This window comes from Strigops habroptila, chromosome 1, assembly GCF_004027225.2.
Source record: "Strigops habroptila isolate Jane chromosome 1, bStrHab1.2.pri, whole genome shotgun sequence".
Classification (NCBI taxonomy): Eukaryota; Metazoa; Chordata; class Aves; order Psittaciformes; family Psittacidae; genus Strigops; species Strigops habroptila.
Window position 1 is genome coordinate 140,364,484 of NC_044277.2, and position 21,134 is coordinate 140,385,617.

Sequence of the window (21,134 nt, forward strand, 5' to 3'; positions counted from 1 at the left end):
TGAAAGTTAGTTAAATTTGAATGCAGAGAATACTTTATTAACTGATTACAGTTTTGATGACCAATTTTAAACCATAACTAATGCGGGAGACATAGTGGGGGACATTAAGGCTGAGCCATATATATATAGACAAATCTGGATACTGATAATCTGTACATTTAACCTCTGCTTTTTCTTTATACATCTTTTATTCAGTGTCTGAAATTAAACAAAGAGAAAAAAAATCCCCTGGCCACTAATTTAGTCTTATATCTGAATCAGTTTCTGCATGGGTTTTTGAACGCAGAGTAAATCTCAGTGGAGATCAGGCAGATTTTTTTAAGCCATACTCCAAATGAAGTGTTCAAGTGTAACTGGAGTGTGGCGTTGTTACAGCTTCGTGCAATTCTTTTTCTCTTCCAAAACCCAGTAGTTGTTCTCTCATGTAGAGGTTAATCTATTTAAGGTAGTCTTAAACTTGCCTAAAAGGTTGGGAAGTCAACATAAATTAAGTGCCTGTGGTGTGCATGGGTTTTCCTGCTCTAAGCAGCCCCTATCACTTAGGTGGACATACTTGCAATTTTACAGAATTACGCTGACTTTTCAACAAAACCCAGAAGCAAATCATGTTACTATTCTCGCACTGCGGACAGTACTCCTACGTGATGTGATAACCGTCTCCCGGCTGTACAGCTCCCTTTTGTAAAGTTGGGCAACACATGTGAAAGAAAGACAGACATCAGTTGTGTTCTGAAAGGTATTTCAGTTCTTTAGTTCCAGTCACTGAAGGAAGAGGCAGAGGCAAGTTTGAATTATCCCACAAAACTCAACAATTGGTTTTATTTGGTGTCTTCAAGATGCTTCACCTTCTGTGGGAGATGTAGGTGTCGTAGGAGAGACCATTTCAGGTTTTCGTGAAATTCTGTCCAATTCTGCCTGAACATCTGTTAAAACTGGCTTCTGACCTACAGGATAAATGCACATCATCCAGTCACGTTTATGAAACAGTTTTAGGAAAGCCTATAGTATCTTTAGTTCTCAAATTGGGCAAATCCTAACTATTGTTACTGCACACTTTTGGTGCAGAGTAAAGGCATAAGGTCAAAACCCCAAAGAAACAAAGGAAACAGTAGAGAGAAAGTCACACCCTTCTGTAGTTCCGATTTCCCAAAGAAACTTCCATAATTATATATTAACTGTCAGTATATGAAGAGTTAAAGTATAAAATACAGAAGTCTACTAAGGCAAGCAGTTACGAATACTCCTACACCATTTCCTGCATCATATCTTTTAAATAATTCTGAATGTAAATCAGGGGTTTCACCACAGACCAGTGAAGTCAATCAGCATATGTGGCCAGCACAGACCTGACACTGCTGCTCACGGGTGCACACAGACCTGCAGGTGGCAAACCCCTTTCTCTCCCCACCCACTTCCTTCCCCCCTGACTTGGAATGACACAGACATTTCTGCAGTCATACTTAGTCCCGATCCAAGCTTAACACACACCATTTCCCCGCTGCCCCCCACTATTTTAACTCTTACTCTCCAGCCTAGGTTTCTATCCTGCCAGGTTCTATCACAAGAATGGAGAAGGCAATATGGAAAAAGGCAGTGCAGAATACGAAGAGTATAATGCCATAACATGTGTGCATAGTATCTCAGGCTGTGAAGGAAAATTCTGACCCACATGGAATTTCAGCAGGGTCTCAATATCCTTTCTGAAGATGCAAATTAACAGGAACTATCCTGTTAATGCACTATGCTGCTCTTCAAATCCTTTAATGAAAGCTAATACTGTATCAGAATCAAAGCAGCTAATATTCCAGCAGAGAATTTTCCCATAGCTGCTGAGGGGAAAAGTAATTCTCAAATCTCAAACTACTGTCTTAACAGCCAATTTTCAGACTTGAAGAGCGAGTGGCATGGATGACACTAAACACAAGACAGCACATACTAAGGCAGGCGAAGAGGCCACATCTAAGCCAAATTTATGGCAATTCCTTGAAAATCTAATCCTTTGTGACATAAACTGGCTACACCCTAACCCTTAATTTGCTGCATGTTAGGAAATGTCTGAGAACATTTTTGCTCCTTAATAGTTTAATTCTGCTCCTGAATTTCCTGCCAAGGCTCTGAACACAACACGTTTCTGGAGCGCCGCCTCCACCTGCGCTGATTCTGCAGTGGGAGCTCCCTGTGTCAGCAGCACTTGTGTGAACAATCTCTACATGCAGTTCAGACCAGCGCTGCGGACTTGGCCTGCAGCAGGTTCAGGAGTGCTCAAGCTCTGCTCACCCAGCTGAGCTTTCCATTTAAAAAAGGGAAGTGCGCACACGTAAAAAAATAATCAGGGTCAGTCTACACAAACTGTTAGTGGGAACTGTTTTCTCTCACTACAAAGTAGGCACTAACGCCAAGTACCATTGGAACACCAGTGTTCTCACCTACATGTTACACTGCTACCCTCTGGGGAAGTGGGTAGGGAAGGTGTCTGTATAGGTATGTTCTTAAGTAACACAGAAACATTTTAATCTGGAATAGCAAGAAGCACCAGAGTAGTCTTGCATCTAGCATTAGAGCACTCACTATTAGGCATTTTTAGATTAATACTAATTATTAATCACATCATATAAGAAAAGGCTATCAACAGAAACTATGTATTTTTATAGACTATCAACATACTCGAAGCCTTCATCACAACACAGCTACATCATTCTATGAAAATTTAAAATTATTTTAATGCTTACAGTATTGTTAAAAAAATCAACTTGAATTTCAGTCCCAGTGTAGCTGAATAATATTAAAAGCGGCTTATAGCATAACCCAAGCTATCGGGATGGTGGGGATCAAAGGCAAAAATGAAGAACTTGTGTGGACACAACTCATGCTTAAAGTGCTGAATGCATAGATGAGCTTACATGAAAAGTTTTTCTCTGATTCTCAGAGTGCCATAAAAAGGCAGCACTAAACTGGTGTGAAATCAAAACCAAACCCCCTGCCTGATAAAACATTCCATTAAATAGTGTTCATACTTCTGAGAAACTATACAATAGGAATGATCCACCACTTGCAATTTAGATTGAGTTGATCTACCATTAATCATACCTGACTTTTTTGCTGATGGTGGCAAGTTGCTGCCAGCGCCTCCAGTGCCACCTCCTCCTGGACTGCCACCAACACCACCAGGGCCACCAGGAGAACCAGTTTTCTTGCTTAGGAGACTATTGAAGAAGTTGGCCAGGACTCCTTCACTAGTAGCTCCAGCTACAAGGGGAGGGAGGAAAAAAACAAACACAAGACAAAACAGATTTTCTAAGTAAACACTGATTTTAGTGTATTACTCTAAATGAGCACATTAAAGAAGCAGGCAAAGCAGCTATTTTAATTCCCTGACTGCATTTGTGCCCTCATAAGAAAAGGTACCTTTCATATTGGGATCAATTTTTTTTGACCCAGTAGGGATAGGTGTAACACTGGCAACGTTTGATGTTACGGATCTGTTTGGTGTCCTAGGAGATCCACCAGGGACTCTTGGAGAGGCATCCTATGCAAAAAAATAAACATTTCCAAAGGTCAATCTGCTACAGAATTAAACCATGCAGTGTGAGTGTATGTGAAATGAAGCCTTCAGTTATTTCTCACAGTTCCTAATCTTTTTTTGTTTTAATATTACAGTATCCCATACAACTGGAGACATAGGATTCCATTTTGCTGATTGTGTATGAGCTTTCACACTCGTGTAACTTCAAAATATTAACTTCAGAGCAACTAAAGCACTAGTGAAGCTTTTCATTTTATCCCAACAAGAAACTTGAACTCCAATCTGTTACCCAGTAGTGCCTCTGACCATAATGACAATGGCACTAATTAGATCATAGAGGAACTACACCAAATTTCTTGGGAAGTCACCACACACCACCAATACTGTGGGAAGGACTAAATGCAGCCCAGGAGAAAAATCATTATTCATTACTTCAGGGACAGCAAGTCATGTTTGCAGTTCATCTAAAAAGATGAAGCTACCTTTGTAAGATCACATACTTCCCACTGAACTTGTTGCTTTTTAGTTATTTTGTTTGTATTTTAAATGTAGATGATGTCATAGGTTTCATTTGACCTTAATTTTATGCTAAAGTCTTAATATTTCTAGAGAGATAGTGCCAAATTTAGGATACAAAACTCAACAAGGCAATTCAGCCAACATAGTTTGCTCCCTGGCACACTCCTGGGACAGAAAGGGGAGTCAACTACCTGCTTAAATGCACTCTAACATGAAAGGTAAAGCCATGACGTGTAGCCCTTGCTGTCAATACAAGCTGTCATGACTAGCTGTGAGGAAGCATTATTTTAGAGCAGCGTACAATGCAGACTTTAAATACTATGTAGTTTAATAAAATTAGATTGAAGAATATTTGATAGTGCAATTAAACCAAGCAACCCTCTGTGTATATGAATCATGTTCTTGTGATGATATTTAAGTTTTTATTACTAACCACTGGCCTTCCTGCAGCAGTAGGTGGTTGTTTCGCCAACTGTGACTGCAAAAAACCAAACAAACCCATGTAGTGTTAGAGATTATCGTGACTAAGAATACAACCCCAAATTTCTATGGAGAGCATCAAGTGAAACACTGCATACTTGTTTTATAGACAAAAAGTTACCTGCTGCTTCATAAGAAACACTTGATCATCTTCTGCTACAATTTCTTTTTCATGAACAAACTGCAATACAAAAACATTAACATCATTTTGACTAAAAGAAAGACATTTATTTCCTTTGATCCCCCCTGGTGAACACAACCAAGGCATTCAATAATGAAGTAAATGTGTGAAAGACATTTACTGCAGACCACATTTTCTGTATTTAAGACTGCTACCTCATGATTCCATTTAAGCTCAGTTAATTAGGAGTGAATAGAAGCATCATTAACTCCTTTGACCTGGCAGGCGTAAGTCTCCAGATGTACTTGTAGAAAGGCCCATTAAAAAGTTCATTAAATTGTTCAGTGAAAGAGGAACAAAGTAAATGCTTACGAGGCACATTCAGGGGTCTTGGGATCAGTAAGAAACATCCACAGATCCCACCCTTTGCAGCATGCTCACTTCTCTCTTAAGAGGCCCCCCCTTGGTATTATTTTACAGATAACTATGGCAAAAGTGACTCTTTATATACCAGTCTAATGAACTGGTGAACTGGGCAAAGACATCTAAGATCCCAGTTCTGTGCATCAAATTGCAAGCACGCTCCCTCCAAATAAGCTCACCACAAAAACTGCCAAAAAAAGCACAGCAAATATCAATATCAAAGTTTATAATCCAGGCCTGAAGTGTATAAGCATGCAAAGAAACCTTGTCAGTTATATTTCCCTTGGACACTTCTTTAACACACTACTATGTATGTCCTGACTTTTCCCCTAAAGATTGCAGAAAGGACACAGCATTAGCTTTCTCTGCTAAAATAATTCACACTTGGAAAGATGATGAGTCCCAAATTCTTAGCTTTGTTAGAAAAAGCCATAGAAATATTTGCCTTCAGTAGCTTCTGTACGCTTGGGATCCACTGCTGCTGGCATTTTGTTCTACAACCTCACATGGGTTTTCAGGTAGTTCTGCCAAAGCCTTTTGTTAAATCGTATGAGAGAGAAAATATACTGAATCTGTAGAACCTGTTTTCTCGTGTTCATTTTTCATTTTACACTGCCTCAAGCTTTTGTATTTTAAATACTCCAACAGAAACAGAAGCATTATGATGTTATGGGCAACTCAGAGCAAAGTGGAGTGTACTTAAAAAATACTAACTCAACCTGATCAAGTTAAATGACGTTGTTTAATACAAAATATGTATTAAAAGCAAAACAGGTATATTTGTAATCTTGCACAGTGTAACAGTGGCAGAAAACACCAAACCAACACAACGGCGTAAGCTGGAGAAGAGCTACACACAACAAGAATACATGATTTTTTGATAATTAAAGAAAATTAAAAAATCAAAGACAAAATAAGGAAACACTCCCCCCTCCCCCCAGTTCATCACACTCTTATGATAAACTGGAAGCAAAGTCCCAAAGAAAGAGAAACAGTCAAAAAACTGACAGGTAAATAAATAGATAAGAAGTTGAATGCCAAAACATCTCAATTTACCTTTCTGACCGGTGGTTTTGTTATGATATCCTCAAAATTGTCATCTGCTTTTAGTGTTTGAAAGTTCTCGTGCAATATTCCGATCTTCTTGTCATTATCCCAACCTGCAGGACTAGATGAAGGATTATTTGGCTTTAAATTCTACTGTTACTTCAGGTTGCTCTTGGATGCAATCCTGAACTGCACAGAACTCAAAGCCAGGGAAGTTCTCATAACTGCTGCTTTCCTGTGCAGGCCAATAATGGTCTGTACAGCTTGTCAGGGACTAGTTCGCCATAACAGAGAAAGGCAGAATCTCTGGGTTTAACATTTCTCTCTGGGGCAGTGAGTGTTTGTAACCTCAATCCACTGGTGCTCACCAAACTCCAACTCATGAGAATGTTACAGAACTTTAGAGAGCAGAAACAAAAAGGGTTCTAAATGGTGTTTCAGAGCCTTGCAAAAATACTTTCCGTAGTCACATACACATAATAATGCAGGTAACTTACATAAATACTGCGTCTTTTTCCACAACAACAGCTGGAACATTGAAAGGAAATCCATACAACTTCTGGACTATGTATTTATACACTAAATCAATGTTTTTGTTCTCCTTTACTGAAGTGTAAATAAGTGCTGCCCCATCTGAATAAACTTGTTAAAGAAAACTCGGTTTAGTGGCTAGTAAGAGATACTAAAGTGACCCTTTTTTGCTAGTTTAAAGGTTATTTACTTTGTAGAATTTAGAGGGAGAGTACAAAAACAAATAGGTCAAACAACTCCCAACACTTAATTTTTGAAATAGGCTACTTAGTAATTTAAATCTTCTGCATTTGTTTTAGGCCAACTCAGCTATCACTTTTAAAGTGTAGGCTCTTCTCACTTTCAAAGCCCATAATGCCAACAGTTTCACTATGATACCTTCAAAACTGGCTTCTGCTTTTAGTGAAGAAAAATGTTCATGCCATATCCTTATATCTTGTCATTAGCCCATCCTGCAACAGGGACACTACGGCATTAATGAAGCATTAATACAGCTTAAAAAATGCCAAAGATCTTCCACTTTCCCACCTGGGTTTTTAAATTAGGGGAGGAAGTTCTTACATTATACAGTGACTTGCTTTCAAACGAAATGAAGGCAAACAAATTGTGCTGTATATAAATTACTAAAAGACCAAGGGAATGCCTAGTATTCCAACATGGTTCAGCGTCAAGTTAACACAGTTTATGCACAGGATTAATAAAAGCAGCCAGGGAAGTTTTGAGTTATTTTTACTTCGGGATTACAAAAATGTCAACCCCCCCTCATGTATTTCTATATGCACGTAATTCAGATTCTAGAAGAAAGTTTTATAGTGGGATCGATTCCCATTCAGTGATGTTTAGTATAGAATTCCAAGTTGCACATGGTATATACCACCACAGAGACTAATTCCTACTAACATTCTGCATTCTTCTTCCACCCGCAAGACCTATCACAATTATCCCTAATTCCAGTTTGAAAAATTAGGTCTTTGAAGCCCTTTGAAGGAAGTGCTATCTCGGTGCTCAGCTGAGGCCTCAGGTTCTTGAGCTAATTTGTCCATCTGTTAACTCCAGTCTCTCCAACAGCATTTAAACTTCGCTTTACCACAGCACAAATGATGATGACACGATGCATGTGTGTTCCCAGCGACTCCAAATCTAGATCTCAGCATGTCTTGCTGACTAAACAATACTCAACAGAATTTTAGACATTTTGTTTAAAGAAGTTTAAAAGCTGTTGCTGTGCTATTACTGTTTATGTAGCAACACAGAGAAGCCAGTGGATCTTTCCGACAGCACTTCACTCTTCTTTCCTTCCCTTATCACCTCATCTTGTGCAACTACTGAACACTGAAGAGGCTGCATATTTGGGTCGAAAAGAATAACATGCCTTATTTGCATCTGAAACAAGATCATACTTAAATGAACTACCTTTTGTTATTTTAGGGAGCTTGGCAGTCAAGATGTGCTGATCTGCAAACTGACTCCTAAATATGGAAATGAAGGCAAAGAAAGAAATTCCTGGGAAGGGGACATACTAGACTCTTGCAGCTCTTTAAAAAAAACCCACAAAAGTTGAATTCAACATTGCCTGTAGGTGTAGCTGAAGCAGACTGCCAGCTACAGTAAAGAAGTTGCATTCTGTTTTGGTCCAGGTGCAAATATTCTTTCAAACTTGTCATACTTCAGTCATTATCACCTTTTATGACGTGTTAAAGGATACACTGTAAGCAAAACCGTCTGATATGTGACTGAATGAAGTCGAAGTGTTCATCTCTGTAGTCATGTTCTTTTTCCAGAACGCTGATGGCATCACACTATCAAAAGACACATAAAATTAACACGCCATTTTAAGTTACCTGTTGAAATAGCAGTGCTGCTACACATCCAGTTCACAGCTGGGCAAGGGGGAGGGAGTGGGGCGGGTGGTGCAGAAAAAATACTGAAAATCTGCTAAGATAGTTTAGAAGCATAATTGTAACCTTTTTTTTTTAAATAATATATACGTGATAAGCACTAACTTGGGAGGTCAAGTGATTGCCATTTTTTATTCACTCCCCCATAATGCAGTAACTCAAAAGTCTCTGTTGAAGACTGACCCACTGAATGACACCACCATTTTTGTGGTATTAGAGGACATAGTGGGTTTTTTTTTTAACCCAGTTACTAACCAGCCCTTTGCAAAGGGTGGCAAAAGCAAGAAATGTGGAAGCACAAAAAAAAAAAAGGTAATGACAGAGAACTTGCAGATGAGAAAGAGGGGCTTGTCAGATGAGAGGGTTCGCGTTCCAGTGAAGGAACAACATATGCATCAAAAGGTTTATTCTGTCACTGTGGGCCAGCAGAGGCTGCAGATGCAGTATGCTTAATGCCAATGAGAACTGGGATGGGAAAAACAAACAAGCCAATGAAACAGTCTAAAGGTATGGCTAAGAATATAGTTATCTAACAGAAACCAAAACAGATCACAGACGCATCTTAAGAACTGAGGCAAGTTAACAGAGCAGCACTTCACTAACTAGAACCCTCAAACAGATTAATTTTCAGAAAAAGATCTGAAGTATTAAAAAACTACCAAAGCACTATTTGCAGAATCACAAGGACAGAGGAGATCAAGGGGAATCCTAGCTGCTGACTGACTAGCTCACGTCTGTGAGCAAAACCAGGGCTGAGGTGTTTCTCAATTCCTTGAAAACTGGTAGAACTAAAGGAAAAACTAATCCCAAAATGACATGCAGTGGGAGCTTCCAGAAGATACCCAACCTTCAACATTAAACATTTTTAAAGAGTTCTCATGCAAGGTATTCGGAGTGAAAAATAACCATGTGCTTCCCACCCCAAACCCACAATTGACAAACTTGCTTAAATAAAATATGCAAAAAACCTGAAATGTGAAACAAACCTTTGTACAAACTACTACTACTGGAATGCCTAAGTTACATGTTAGTGTATCTGCACCAAGGGGTAAAATCACACTGTCATCTTTGTCTTCCTGTAATGAAGTATTTCTTCTCTGTGGAGAAGCTGGAAAATCCTCGCCTGGTTCTATATATTCTTGGAAGTCTCTTACCACTGAAAGTAAAAAAAGTTATATTAACACATCAGCTACTTGATTATTCAACAATGATTTTCACTGCCATTGACCTCTAGCACTGTTGACCCTATAGTACTTCTACTTCTTTATATTAAAAGTAGAGCATGCACCAAGTACTCACTGTTTGTTTACTCTGTGCAGCACAAGAGAGCACAAGACTAGTAAGTCTGAGATCTGCTTGACGGGCAGCTAGAGGAACACGACCAGGTAAGACTGTCCCTAAGGACAGCATTAAACCATCTCTATTTTATCACTGTGGAACCACTTGGCAGTTGCTATTAACTATTATTGTTTGATATGTTTCCTTCCATTTTTCTTGGCAAAATTAATGGAATGGTTTGTTAGAACTAACACATACTGCTTAGCTGCTTCTGCATATAAGGTTTTACCTAAAACCCCTTCTCCACACTTCCCTCTCTCTGTACAGTGAATCTACAGTGGTAATAAGTAAAAAGAACAGAATACACAAATATTAGTTATTAACTAGCTTTATAATTATTTCATACCATATGAAATATTTTGTTTGCTTTTACAATAGATCAGATACTACTTAAAATTTAGCAAGGAGGGCAAGTCAGAGTGTAACAAGAATTAGAAACAACAATAAAGTTAACAAGTGTGGTGCTCCTGTCAGGTTCCAGTGCATACACCCAAAACTCTAATCACGTGGTCACTTACTATTCTTACAGTCAGGGATGCAATATTAGGCATAAAATGTCTGTACGTTTCACATCACGTGTCCCGTTTCACATAGCAGAAATGGCATTCTACCAAACCCCACTACTCATTGTTTTTCCATGAGTAGCACATCCCGATTAAGCCAAAAAAAAAAAAAAAAAAAAAATCAGGCAGCAAGACAATTCAGCTGCATCATGCCCACGAGCAGCTAAAACTCCAGCACATTCTCACTGTTTTGTCCTGATTTATGTTATCCACTCTACACCTTCACTAAACTGATTGAAACCCCCCAAGTTCATACCTAGCAAAGCATTAGTTGAACTACCAGAGCAAGACTTATTTCAGCACCTTAGAGAAAAAGATGTATTAGGCCAAGATTATTCAAGTTTTCCACAGATCTTTGAGTTTACAGTAACAAAAAGCACATGCACTGATTATCGTTTCTACTTGAACAGTCAACTCAGGCTCTTATTCAGGGAATGCTGCTATTTCAGTCTGGTCTCAAGAGTTCCAAAAGCCTCCCAAATTAACCATGTTTTAAATGCAGAGCTCTCACCAAGATATGCCAGCCACTCTAGGGAGCCTTTCCTATACAGCATCATGTCTGCTTTGGGAAAACTACATGCTGAGACAAAAATCACACTACTCCAGTGCTAGAAGCTTACTTAGAAACACAGTTAAAGTGACCAGACTACAAGGCGTCGTTAGGCACAGAAGAATTCTGTAACAGGAAAAGCTATTCCAACCCTTCACACACAGCTGCTATGTATCCCCTAACGCCTTCCCATACCAGTCTTAGTCCTCACAGGGTCTGTTTTTAAGTGAAGTGAAGTTGCTAAAACTGGAAGACAGCAGCACACCTCCAGAAAACTACACACCCAAACCCTCAGTAGATTGCAGTCCTGTCTGCATATTAAGTCAGCTCCCAGGAGCCTCTCGGGAGCACTGAGCCTGGCATAAGAGTTAAGTAGAACCATGCAGCCAGAAGTCAGGCAAGCAAGATTCCTCCTGCCTCCTCTTGGCAATGTCAGGCTGCTGCCCGCCTAGCAATGCATGAAGCCACATTACAGGAGGTTCAAAACAAAAGCAGCTTCCAGTCATATCTGGATTGTGTCCAGGGCTTCTGTTATACCCAACATGCATACAATCAGTATGTGTAAGAATTAGAGCAGATGATAAAAGAACAACAGAGCAGACAAAACTTTTAATGAGTACCTGTTTTTCTTGACTCAATCACATTTTCTGGATTTTACAGAATTTCACTATTCTGTTCACTCGGTCAGTAAAGAAGCAAAACTCTCAGCTACACATTTTTGATAACAGAGATGCTGCATCCTTACTACTTTCATCCAATAAAATCCTATCCTGAAACTGTCTGGGAGGTGTTCAATATGCACACACTAACACCACCCCCTGAAAACAAAACCAAACAGAACCAAAAACCACATCCAGAAGAGCTCAGCTCCTCCCTCCTACACAAGTTCTTCTTGTGGAAAATATGATTCTCAGGGATGATACTTCCCTTAGAAGAATCTCTCTCTCAAAAGACTAAACAAACTCCCCCCAGAGTATCTACAGCTGCCACCTCATGGACTACTTTATCACAGCAGAGCTACAAATTCCACTGCTGAAAAAGCTATTTAGCGAACTGGCAATCAGTTGCTTTATACAGTTCCAGAGAGCAACTTCAGACTTACACACAAAGTTTAATTGTGCTATTTGATCTCAACACATGGCTTTCTCAAACACTCTTCCTTGTAGTGATTCACTGAGAGATGAACAGGAAAGACTCATATTTTAGTACCCACAGGGAAACACAGAGGCTGCCCAAAAGTAATATGGAATTATGACGTTAGGGAGTTCAGTCACATAGCTTAAGGAATCCTGCAAAATCTTTGTGTTCTGCATGTTTAAAACTAAGACGACAAAGAGCTATATCATATCCATGCCAAAACAAAGTTACAGCTGCATTACTGTCAATAATAATGATGATAAAACTCTTCAAATAGAAAGGGCCCAGACACTACCTTAATGTCATGAATCCTCCCAACAATTACAGTTTTGGTAGGCAGAAAACAGGTCTCCGATTCCTAGACTGACTAATTACAGGAACAGTACAGAAGCTGATGCAGTGATTTGCCTTTAAAATAAATACATAACCAATTGAAAGCTAAGAAGTTGGTTTTTCTTTGAGAATCTTATCTAGAAAAATCTGTAAAAAGCAAGAATGTACAATCAGCTGTGTTCATTCTGAAAGCTTCCCCCTACTAAACTAAGGTAGTTCTGTTAGAAAGAAATACCACTCACATACTGAGACTTATCTGAAGCTTGACTTGCTTGATAACTCCTAATTTTAAGTACCATTTCCAAAGCATGAAAACGACTGTAATGGAGAGATTAAATGGTGCAGAAAGTATTAAGCATATTTGATTAAATGGATTCCTGAATATTTGCAGAATACTCACACTTTTGTTCCATTTCTTTCATTTCTTCAGGAGGAATTTTTAACTTGTCAACATGTTCTCTTACTACACTTGCCCATTTTTGTAAAGAATCCAGTGCAGTCCAAGGCCTAGACATGTCTACTACCAACATAATTAGAGTGTCCTTTAGAGAGCTTGCCTCCATTGCAAATTTAAGAAGACCCTTGTGATACAAGTCACCATCTAAAATCCATACATTACATCTTGTTTGGTCTACGAAAAAAGGAAAAACATTTTATGAGACTTACTGGAAACAGTCCACTACATAACAGCTATTAAATCTTCTTCAGACATGTAAAATATAAGGAAGAAAGCAGCTGACTTGTTTTATCCATCAATTAAAATGCATAACACCACAGTCTTGCAGATTCTGATACCACCAAGACAAAGGCTTCTCTGTATATTCAAAAATTAGAATACTTGCTACAATATTTGAGATGCAAGGTAAGAGCACCTTTTCCTCTAGGGTTGAGGAATGCGCATCTATCCAGAATACTGCAGCTAAGACTGCTTCCCTGGTGGGTTTTTTCCCCCCAGCCTTTTCTTTTGACTGGTTCCTCTCCTCCTCTACCACTTAAGTAGTCATTCATGGTATATACTAAAGGAATTACACTAAGAAACTTCCTCATGATACAAAAAATACTAGACTCTTACAAGTTATAAAGAAAGAAAAACATCCCACTGACATTCCAAGTATTACACTCCTGATTTTGCTTTCAAATTGGTTTAAGACATGATTAGAAATAAAAACTTACCATCTCGATCTTCATCATGCACATTTAAATACAAATACTCCATTCCTCTTCCTTTTTTGTATTCCTCTATTCCTTGTATTTTTCCTATTAAGCTAGTTTTACCTGCTCCATCTTCACCTGGAGAGACAGAAGTTAGATACCACTCAATCTTTAATCACAGTTACATATTAAAAACCACCTGGGCCAAGAAGGAAACCATATACTAAGAGGGTAACTGAGCTCATTAAAGCTTTGAAATATAGTGGGCTTTGCCCAACTCAGCCATCTGCTCAGAGCACATGCCTAAGCTTCAGATCTTCTAATTACTGATAAATACAATTTTGCCACTAACTATCCTATCTGAATTAGGCTCTTATATGTATCTTTAAACAGATACCTTAAGGAGTAAACACCTCAAACAATTACAGTCTTTCAACTGCAACCGAAGTGGTAACAAAGTCTTTCTAAAGTAGAGTTCAAGCCACAGTAAGCTCATCTTACAATCAGAAAAGTAAGATTTGGAATGGTCTCCTATCAAACAGCACACAGCACCAGGCTGAGTAAAGCAAATCTGTTTCCTTGGCTTTTATGGGTTGGTTTCTTTGAATCTTTTCTCCATTACAGGTCTAAAGAAACCTTACAAAGTGGTGACAAATAGTAGGCCTCTTGCCTTACAGTACATGTGTGTTTGGGTCCACGCACAGTGACAAGCCTGCAATCCGGATCCATTCACTCCTATTCTCTCCCCTCCAAAGGGAGCTGGGATGACCATTAAACCCTACAGCATGTGCACAGTGTGAACACCTCAGCTATTGCCAGAGACTCTTCTCGACAAACTTCCATTTCTAACCATATGTGCCAGAGCTGGAAAACTTCACATGCAATTTTCCGGTTTGAAAGAGTAACCAAGCTGAATTTGGACATTGAGAGGTATTGCCACTTGAATTTGGCAGAATGATGGGTACATAACAGACATTAGAAAATTCTTGGAACTCACACACAAGTTAGAAGCACCTTATCACTTTTATGCCAAACAGAACATTTTTTTCCCAAGTCTCTCCTACCCAGGGGAGTATAAACACTTGCTTTTAACTCCATAACAAAGAGAAGAGTTCAAGGACAGTAATTTTCACTGCTAACTGTAATGAAGGTTTCCCTTTAAAGAAAACTGACCATGATCTTGTAGACAACATTATGTCTACATTAGAAAGACTACAGATACAAACACAGAAGAGAGCAGAAAAAATGATACTGTCATGGACTGATTTTGAATTTACCCAACATTTCATTCCCAAGATTACCATGTGAAGTCTTCAGTTTAGAGTTCAGCCTTATTTTCAGATGTCAGTAATAGTGTAGAAGCTGCCAGAAAGCATAAGACCATCTACTCTATGTAGCCCAGAGGATCTTACTCAATGGAATGAAAAGGGTTTGGGGTTTTTTTGCCCCTCCCCTTTTTAAAAAACTTAATAAATAAATTAAAAAAAAAATAAATAAATAAAAGAGAGAAAGAAAATGTAAGACCAGAACTGAAGGTTATGATCTGGTTAAGTATAGAGAAGTTAAGTGAAAATGTTACATGAAGTTGTATCAGTTTAACTTTTTCAACATTTAAGGGTTTGTTTGGTAGTTCCTTAACTATATTAAATCAACATGCACCTAAGAAAACAGCTATAGCTGATTTTAAATAAGCATTGGAAAACACAGCTATTTTCTATTTGTACATCAAACTCTTCCTCTTCTTGTGATAATATTCTCTTAAATAACAATTCTGCCCGAGCAGCGAAGAGTTCAAGCTTCGTCACAAGGAATGAATTACAATTCCTCCTCTGCCCTCACCCAAGTACTTATCCAAGCTTCTTAAATTTGCCATCTACAAATAACTGGGAGACTTTATTAAGAGCTGTTGCACTGACATGTTGTGCTGCTGAAGTTGCTGTTACTTTTGCCAACAATTTCTGTATGATTCATTGTGTTATTTTACCTTTTTAAACAGATCACTTCAGTTAGAATCATAGAATCATAGAATCATAGAATCGTAAGGGTTGGAAAGGACCTTAAGATCATCTAGTTCCAACCCCCCTGCCATGGGCAGGGACACCTTGCCCTAAACCATGTGGCTCAAGGCTCTGTTAATTTGTGACAGCAGAAAGCTCAAAAGGTAAGACAAAACTAAATTTGTTATTCCTTTAAAAGAAGAGTTGCACTTAACAGCTTTCCTGCTTTCTCAGAACAGCTGACTTAGCTAGCTAAGTTCTCTTGCATACCAGTTTGTTTCACATAGGTAGCAATAAAGATTACAACTGTTTACGCTGGGCAAGTTTAGCACCTTCTGTGAAGTACATACAATCACAGAATGGTTTGGGCTGGAAAGGACCTTAAGATCATCTAGTTCCAATCCCCTGCCATGGGCAGGGACACCTCACGCTAGACCATGTCACCCAAGGCTCTGTCCAACCTGGCCTTGAACACTGCCAGGGATGGAGCTTCTTAACAAAAGTGGCTGCAACTTAATGTTTAAGAAACATCTATGGTTATGGTAAGTTGCAAACATGACAAAAGATACACTTCAGCAGTCTAAACTAAAACATACTTAAACCAAATGCTAATATATGTGCAACTTCATTGTTTGAAAGTGTTCATGCTAACGTCCCGCAAGGCTCTTACTTATCATGGCTGTGTGTGGTGTGATTTCCTCCCCAGCCCAGCATTTCTAAATGGCCTGAAGTGAACTGTTAACATCTTATGGCAAATTGAGACCTGGAATTTTATTTTCCCTCCTCAAGTTTTCCAGTAATTATGTTCAACCCTACACAGAAAGAAATTATCAATATAGCATAAGACAAGTTGATTTGACATAAAATTAGTACCTTTGGACACATATGCACACACAGTAGTCATTTCAGCCATCCATCACAGAATTACTTATATTTAGTCTGTTCTGTGCAGAAGATTCTCTCCTCCCTTCTCCTTAGCAAATATCCACCCATTTCAAGACACCAAGAACAGGTAGGTGGATCACTGACAGACATAACTGTATCATACAAGTTACTGCATGCCAAAAGCAATGCTCATCATTCATGAGAAAGCCAGAATGACACATCACTGATATTTTAAAGGATTGGTACTACTTTCCTTAATTATTCAGGTATGTGAAAATAATAGTAGGTTTGTAGATGATATAAGATAAACCAAGAGATCTGTGGAGAGAAGGGTCAGAAACAATACCAACAGGTGGTCCAAAACAAATTGGCAATGCATAAACCAGCTAATATACAAATTGAACAGCTCACTTCCAAGGGTGCAAGATAGCTGCCTAACCAAACATGCCTCATTCCACAGATCCAGAGTTCTCAACAAATGTAAGCCATGTTAGAGTCAATGTTCTGGAAAAAGCTGTCAGAAAGTAAAACCAGGACCATCCTACACAACATAAGGATTTCCTCCTTTTTGCCCACACAATTCACAAAAAATTAGGAAAAGATGACTGCCTTGGCCAAGAGAACATGCAAAGACTTGAGGTTCCATCCACCTCTACTTTCCATTTTTAGTGTGTTGCACATAGCTTTCGAAATTGTGATAGCTGCAAATGTATCGGTATCCTTGTTACAGCCAATACACTTGAAGGCTGTGCTGCCATCCAGCAGGACCTTGATAGGCTGGAGAATTGGGTGGAGAGAAACATAATGAGGTTCAACAAGGGTGAGTGTAGGTACTGCACCTGGGGAGGGAGAACCCCAGTACAGGAACAGTACCAGTACAAGTACCAGCACAGGTTAGGGGCTGACCTAGTAGAGGGCAGTTCAGCCGAGAAGGACCTGGCAGTATTGGTGGATGACAAGTTGACTATGAGCTGGCAGCGTGCCCTTGCTCTGGGTGGCCCTGCCTTGGCAGGGGGGTTGGGCTACATGATCTCCAGAGATCTCTTCTAACCCTAATGATTCTGTGATTCATATTCCTCAGATTTGAACATCATTGCATATTAAAATTATGAAACAGAATTATTTTTAAGTGCTACCGAAGCAATATATAAAACAGAGCCTCATGCACCTTCAAAAAGAGTCATCCTCCTCCTCCTCCTTCCTCTAAAACCGAGATGGAAAATCCTTTAGCTGCTTCTTTACTTCTAACTGTGTGACAATCAAATTAACAACTGACTTCTGTACATGAGCTTACAGAGCAAAGCATTTTTTACACACAGTTCTCGATATGGAATAGCAAAGTAGAATAAAAATCAAGTAGATTGTTGCAAATTTAAGCTCTTGACTACTTCTTTTGCAAGTAATATAAAAGGTCCTCCTCTTCCATAGTAAATCCTAAAGAAGTAAAATTCTCCATTACATCAAACTGCACTTACACATTAATACTATGGTGAGGAAACAGATGTGATGCTTCTAGCAAGCAGTGCTATACAACAAAGCTGGAGACAAGTAAAAGAGGGACAACAGATGAAATTTTGCAGAACAGTCAGGCTAGGAAGCAGCTGTAACAAAGACAAACCAATCTGCTTACACACAGTATTTCACCATCTTGTTAACAAAATGGAAACTCTTCTACTTGACTGAATAAAAGCTGTTTCATTGTTACCCTCATGCTGCTCCACTTCATCTCTCTGAGGAGCTCAAGTCTGGGGCTATGCTCCTTAAAGCTTCTCTGTCCAAGGTGCTGCTCTGTCTACAAAACAGAGTTTGATGACATCCTTCTTGTTACTGCCCTCAAAGATATCTGAAGCTATAATAGAAAAGCTTGCCCAGCCTCCTCCCTTCTCACTACTCCAGGCAAAAAAAGTCTGTTTACTGAGCCAGAAAATGGAGTATCACTGGATGTTCTGCTACAATGCCGAATCTAGCAGAACGGGCTCCCATAGATGGGAAGGTGCAATGAGGTGGATGAATTGCCTTCTGTGAATGCAGGCAAGCAAGCACTTATCTGTGAACTGCTACTTGAATTGTTCAACCATAAACTATCACATTAGAGAGAAGTTAGGCTCTCTATTACAGAACTTTGCTAAACTTCCTACTGAACATTTTAAAATTAAGAATATTTACTCCTCATACTATTTCCACATTTCTTCCAGTTTAGAAAATGAAAACAAGTAGATTTTCACTTGTCTTAAACCAAGACGTTTCTTACTTCTTAAAGAAGTCTGTATATGAAAGAGTGATCGCTGTGTTACCTCCAGGACAGACATGATTCTGCCTTCCCAGAATCACAGAGCAATTTCTGTTCTACACCACGTGGAATGCCTGAATCCTAATGCAGTAAAGTGGAAATGCAACAGCCTTCTTCCTACCAGAACCAAATGCATGTGTACTGTAGTTATTTTGAAGATAAATTACTTCTCACAAGTTAATAACTGCCTCTACTCAGCCACATATTAGTGGAAGAGACTTGTTTACACATACTATACTAATTGAAGACTGCCTTTTGCAGAACAGAACCCAAATAATTAGAGTAAGCCAAATATAGTTTGCTTTCAGAGAACTGAAGAACAAAATTAATTATGCTGATGTGATCCTTCTCCAGAATCCCTCCAAACAACATGGAAGTTCACAATAAGTAGGTCATATCAAATCCTCAAAGAACTTGTCATTAAATCATTATTTACTCATTGGACAAAAAAAACTTCTCCTCCTCAAAGTTTCTTTTACTCCAGCAGGTAAGACTTTGCACTCACATGTGACTCATTTGGTATCTTTGTGGCACTGAATGATTACATAACTTTTCCAAGAAGCACCTTAATTGCACTTCTGCATTATAACATGATCGAAAGCAGATTGTAAACAACTGTTCCAGCACGCCTTTTGTCAAGTCCTGCACCACAAGTCTGGCTGTGGAAACAGGTACAGCAGTAACAGTGTTACTTATGCTTGCAGAAACCCACAGTCAGAGAAAACCAAATGTTGCAGAGAATAGGAACAGCATACATTTCTAATGCAAGCCTTCTCCTTTTACACAGCAGTAAGTGATCCAGTGTTTTTTGTCCAAGTTCACTACCAAAATAGAATAGTCCTGTGTTGCTATTAAAGGGACATCTTTATTGGTACTCCTGCCACTAACCTGACTGGAGAACACAGAAGCACAATTCCTTTCACTGTTCCTCACCTTTGGAGCTATTTCAGAGATATACCCAGTAATGAGCAGCACCTCTGGCAAAGCAGAGGCAAATTAAAGTAAATGCAATTCCAGAACTGTTCTAAGTAAGTTTTACTACACAACATCCATGTAATTCTGGCTTTTTAGGAAGGTGTTCCAGCAGGAAGGACACTATGAAGAAGTACTACTTAATTCTAAACAAATGTAACCGCAAAACAAGCAATTAGAATTTTATCTAGGTCAATCCCCCATCAAACAATTGACACTTTAGCTGCATAACTCTGCTGATTGAAACAGAACTTGGCTATATTTGGAAGCCTTTGATAGTGCGTAAAAGGTGAAGCAGTAGCAAGAAGAGGAAAAGAACCTATCTGACAACTTCTGCAGTACTAGAGAATTAAGGAACATTTGAGATGAACAATATGGGCAGTATCAACAGACAGTATTTCATTAGCTGTAATGACTAAATGATTACAGCAAAACTTTCAGCTATATGAATTGGAAAAAATAAAGAGGAAAATTACTTTTCCTAGTGTTGAGTACAAATTTAAGCAAGCAGCTTTTATATTGATTTTATATGCTTTCATGGTGTATCAGAACTTAATTTTGAAGGTCACTATATTCCATGGGTCCACTAAAAGAAAGCAGCAAGCTAAAACTGCTCTTCAAGATGCACCATTTTCTACAGTAACAGCCATTTCCAATACATGTACACACAGAAAAGTGTATCAGTAAATTAGCTGTCAACTGTGGAAACTTCTTCTCAAGCATCCTGACAGCCACCGGACAGGAGCAGAGCTCAAAGATTGAAACAAACAGGCCTGGCCCTGAAGAACGAGATGTCTGAGGTAAAGAGAAAAAGTGGACACAAGGCAGCTGAATGCTCACTGCCCTCTAAACTCAAAGCCTTTATCATCAAGTGGGGTAAAATGCACAAATAAAACCAAAATCCTGGTGATTCACTAGAAGCGTAAGTGTATAATACTTGGAGTCAGGTGTACATGTGTCACCACATGGTTTGACATCATTAGAATTGCAGGCCAAGAATGTGCTATGCTTCAGAGAGAGGAGCAGATGAAATACAGAGCCTGATAGAAAGCAACTACTTGGTCCACTTCCAAGCTGGGAGCCTGTTTTCTTGTGCAGCCTGGAATGACTTTGACCATCACTGCTTGGATACATGCTGCAGTTTATTGCATAAATGACTAGCTCGAGTCTCTGCATCCAAGCATGATGGATTCCATCCGTAACCTGCAATGATGACTTCTTAGCTGCTCCCTCTATTCTACTTGCTGGTTCAGATACATCAGCAAGGGAATGAACGAGAGAGATTCCAGTTATAAGCATCAGTTTTCCCATGAAGCTTAACAAAAAGCATCTCCTCTGATCACCTACCTTTGTTACACAAGTGAGAAGAGGAGGC

General features: G+C 39.1%; 1 protein-coding gene across 1 annotated transcript in view; it reads right to left on the reverse strand.

Annotated features, from left to right (window-relative positions):
* DYNC1LI1 (dynein cytoplasmic 1 light intermediate chain 1) overlaps nt 1–21,134 on the reverse strand; it is a 24,908-nt gene continuing 3,774 nt past the window's right edge. Inside the window, exons 3-13 of the mRNA XM_030511725.1 lie at nt 13,637–13,753; nt 12,864–13,094; nt 9,529–9,698; nt 8,350–8,443; nt 6,611–6,746; nt 6,123–6,234; nt 4,644–4,703; nt 4,476–4,520; nt 3,406–3,526; nt 3,088–3,246; nt 1–944 (exon numbers count right to left, since the gene is read on the reverse strand). Of these exons, the coding sequence (XP_030367585.1) occupies nt 832–944; nt 3,088–3,246; nt 3,406–3,526; nt 4,476–4,520; nt 4,644–4,703; nt 6,123–6,234; nt 6,611–6,746; nt 8,350–8,443; nt 9,529–9,698; nt 12,864–13,094; nt 13,637–13,753 (1,358 nt within the window). The 3' untranslated portion in view covers nt 1–831. The remainder of the gene's footprint in view (nt 945–3,087; nt 3,247–3,405; nt 3,527–4,475; nt 4,521–4,643; nt 4,704–6,122; nt 6,235–6,610; nt 6,747–8,349; nt 8,444–9,528; nt 9,699–12,863; nt 13,095–13,636; nt 13,754–21,134) is intronic.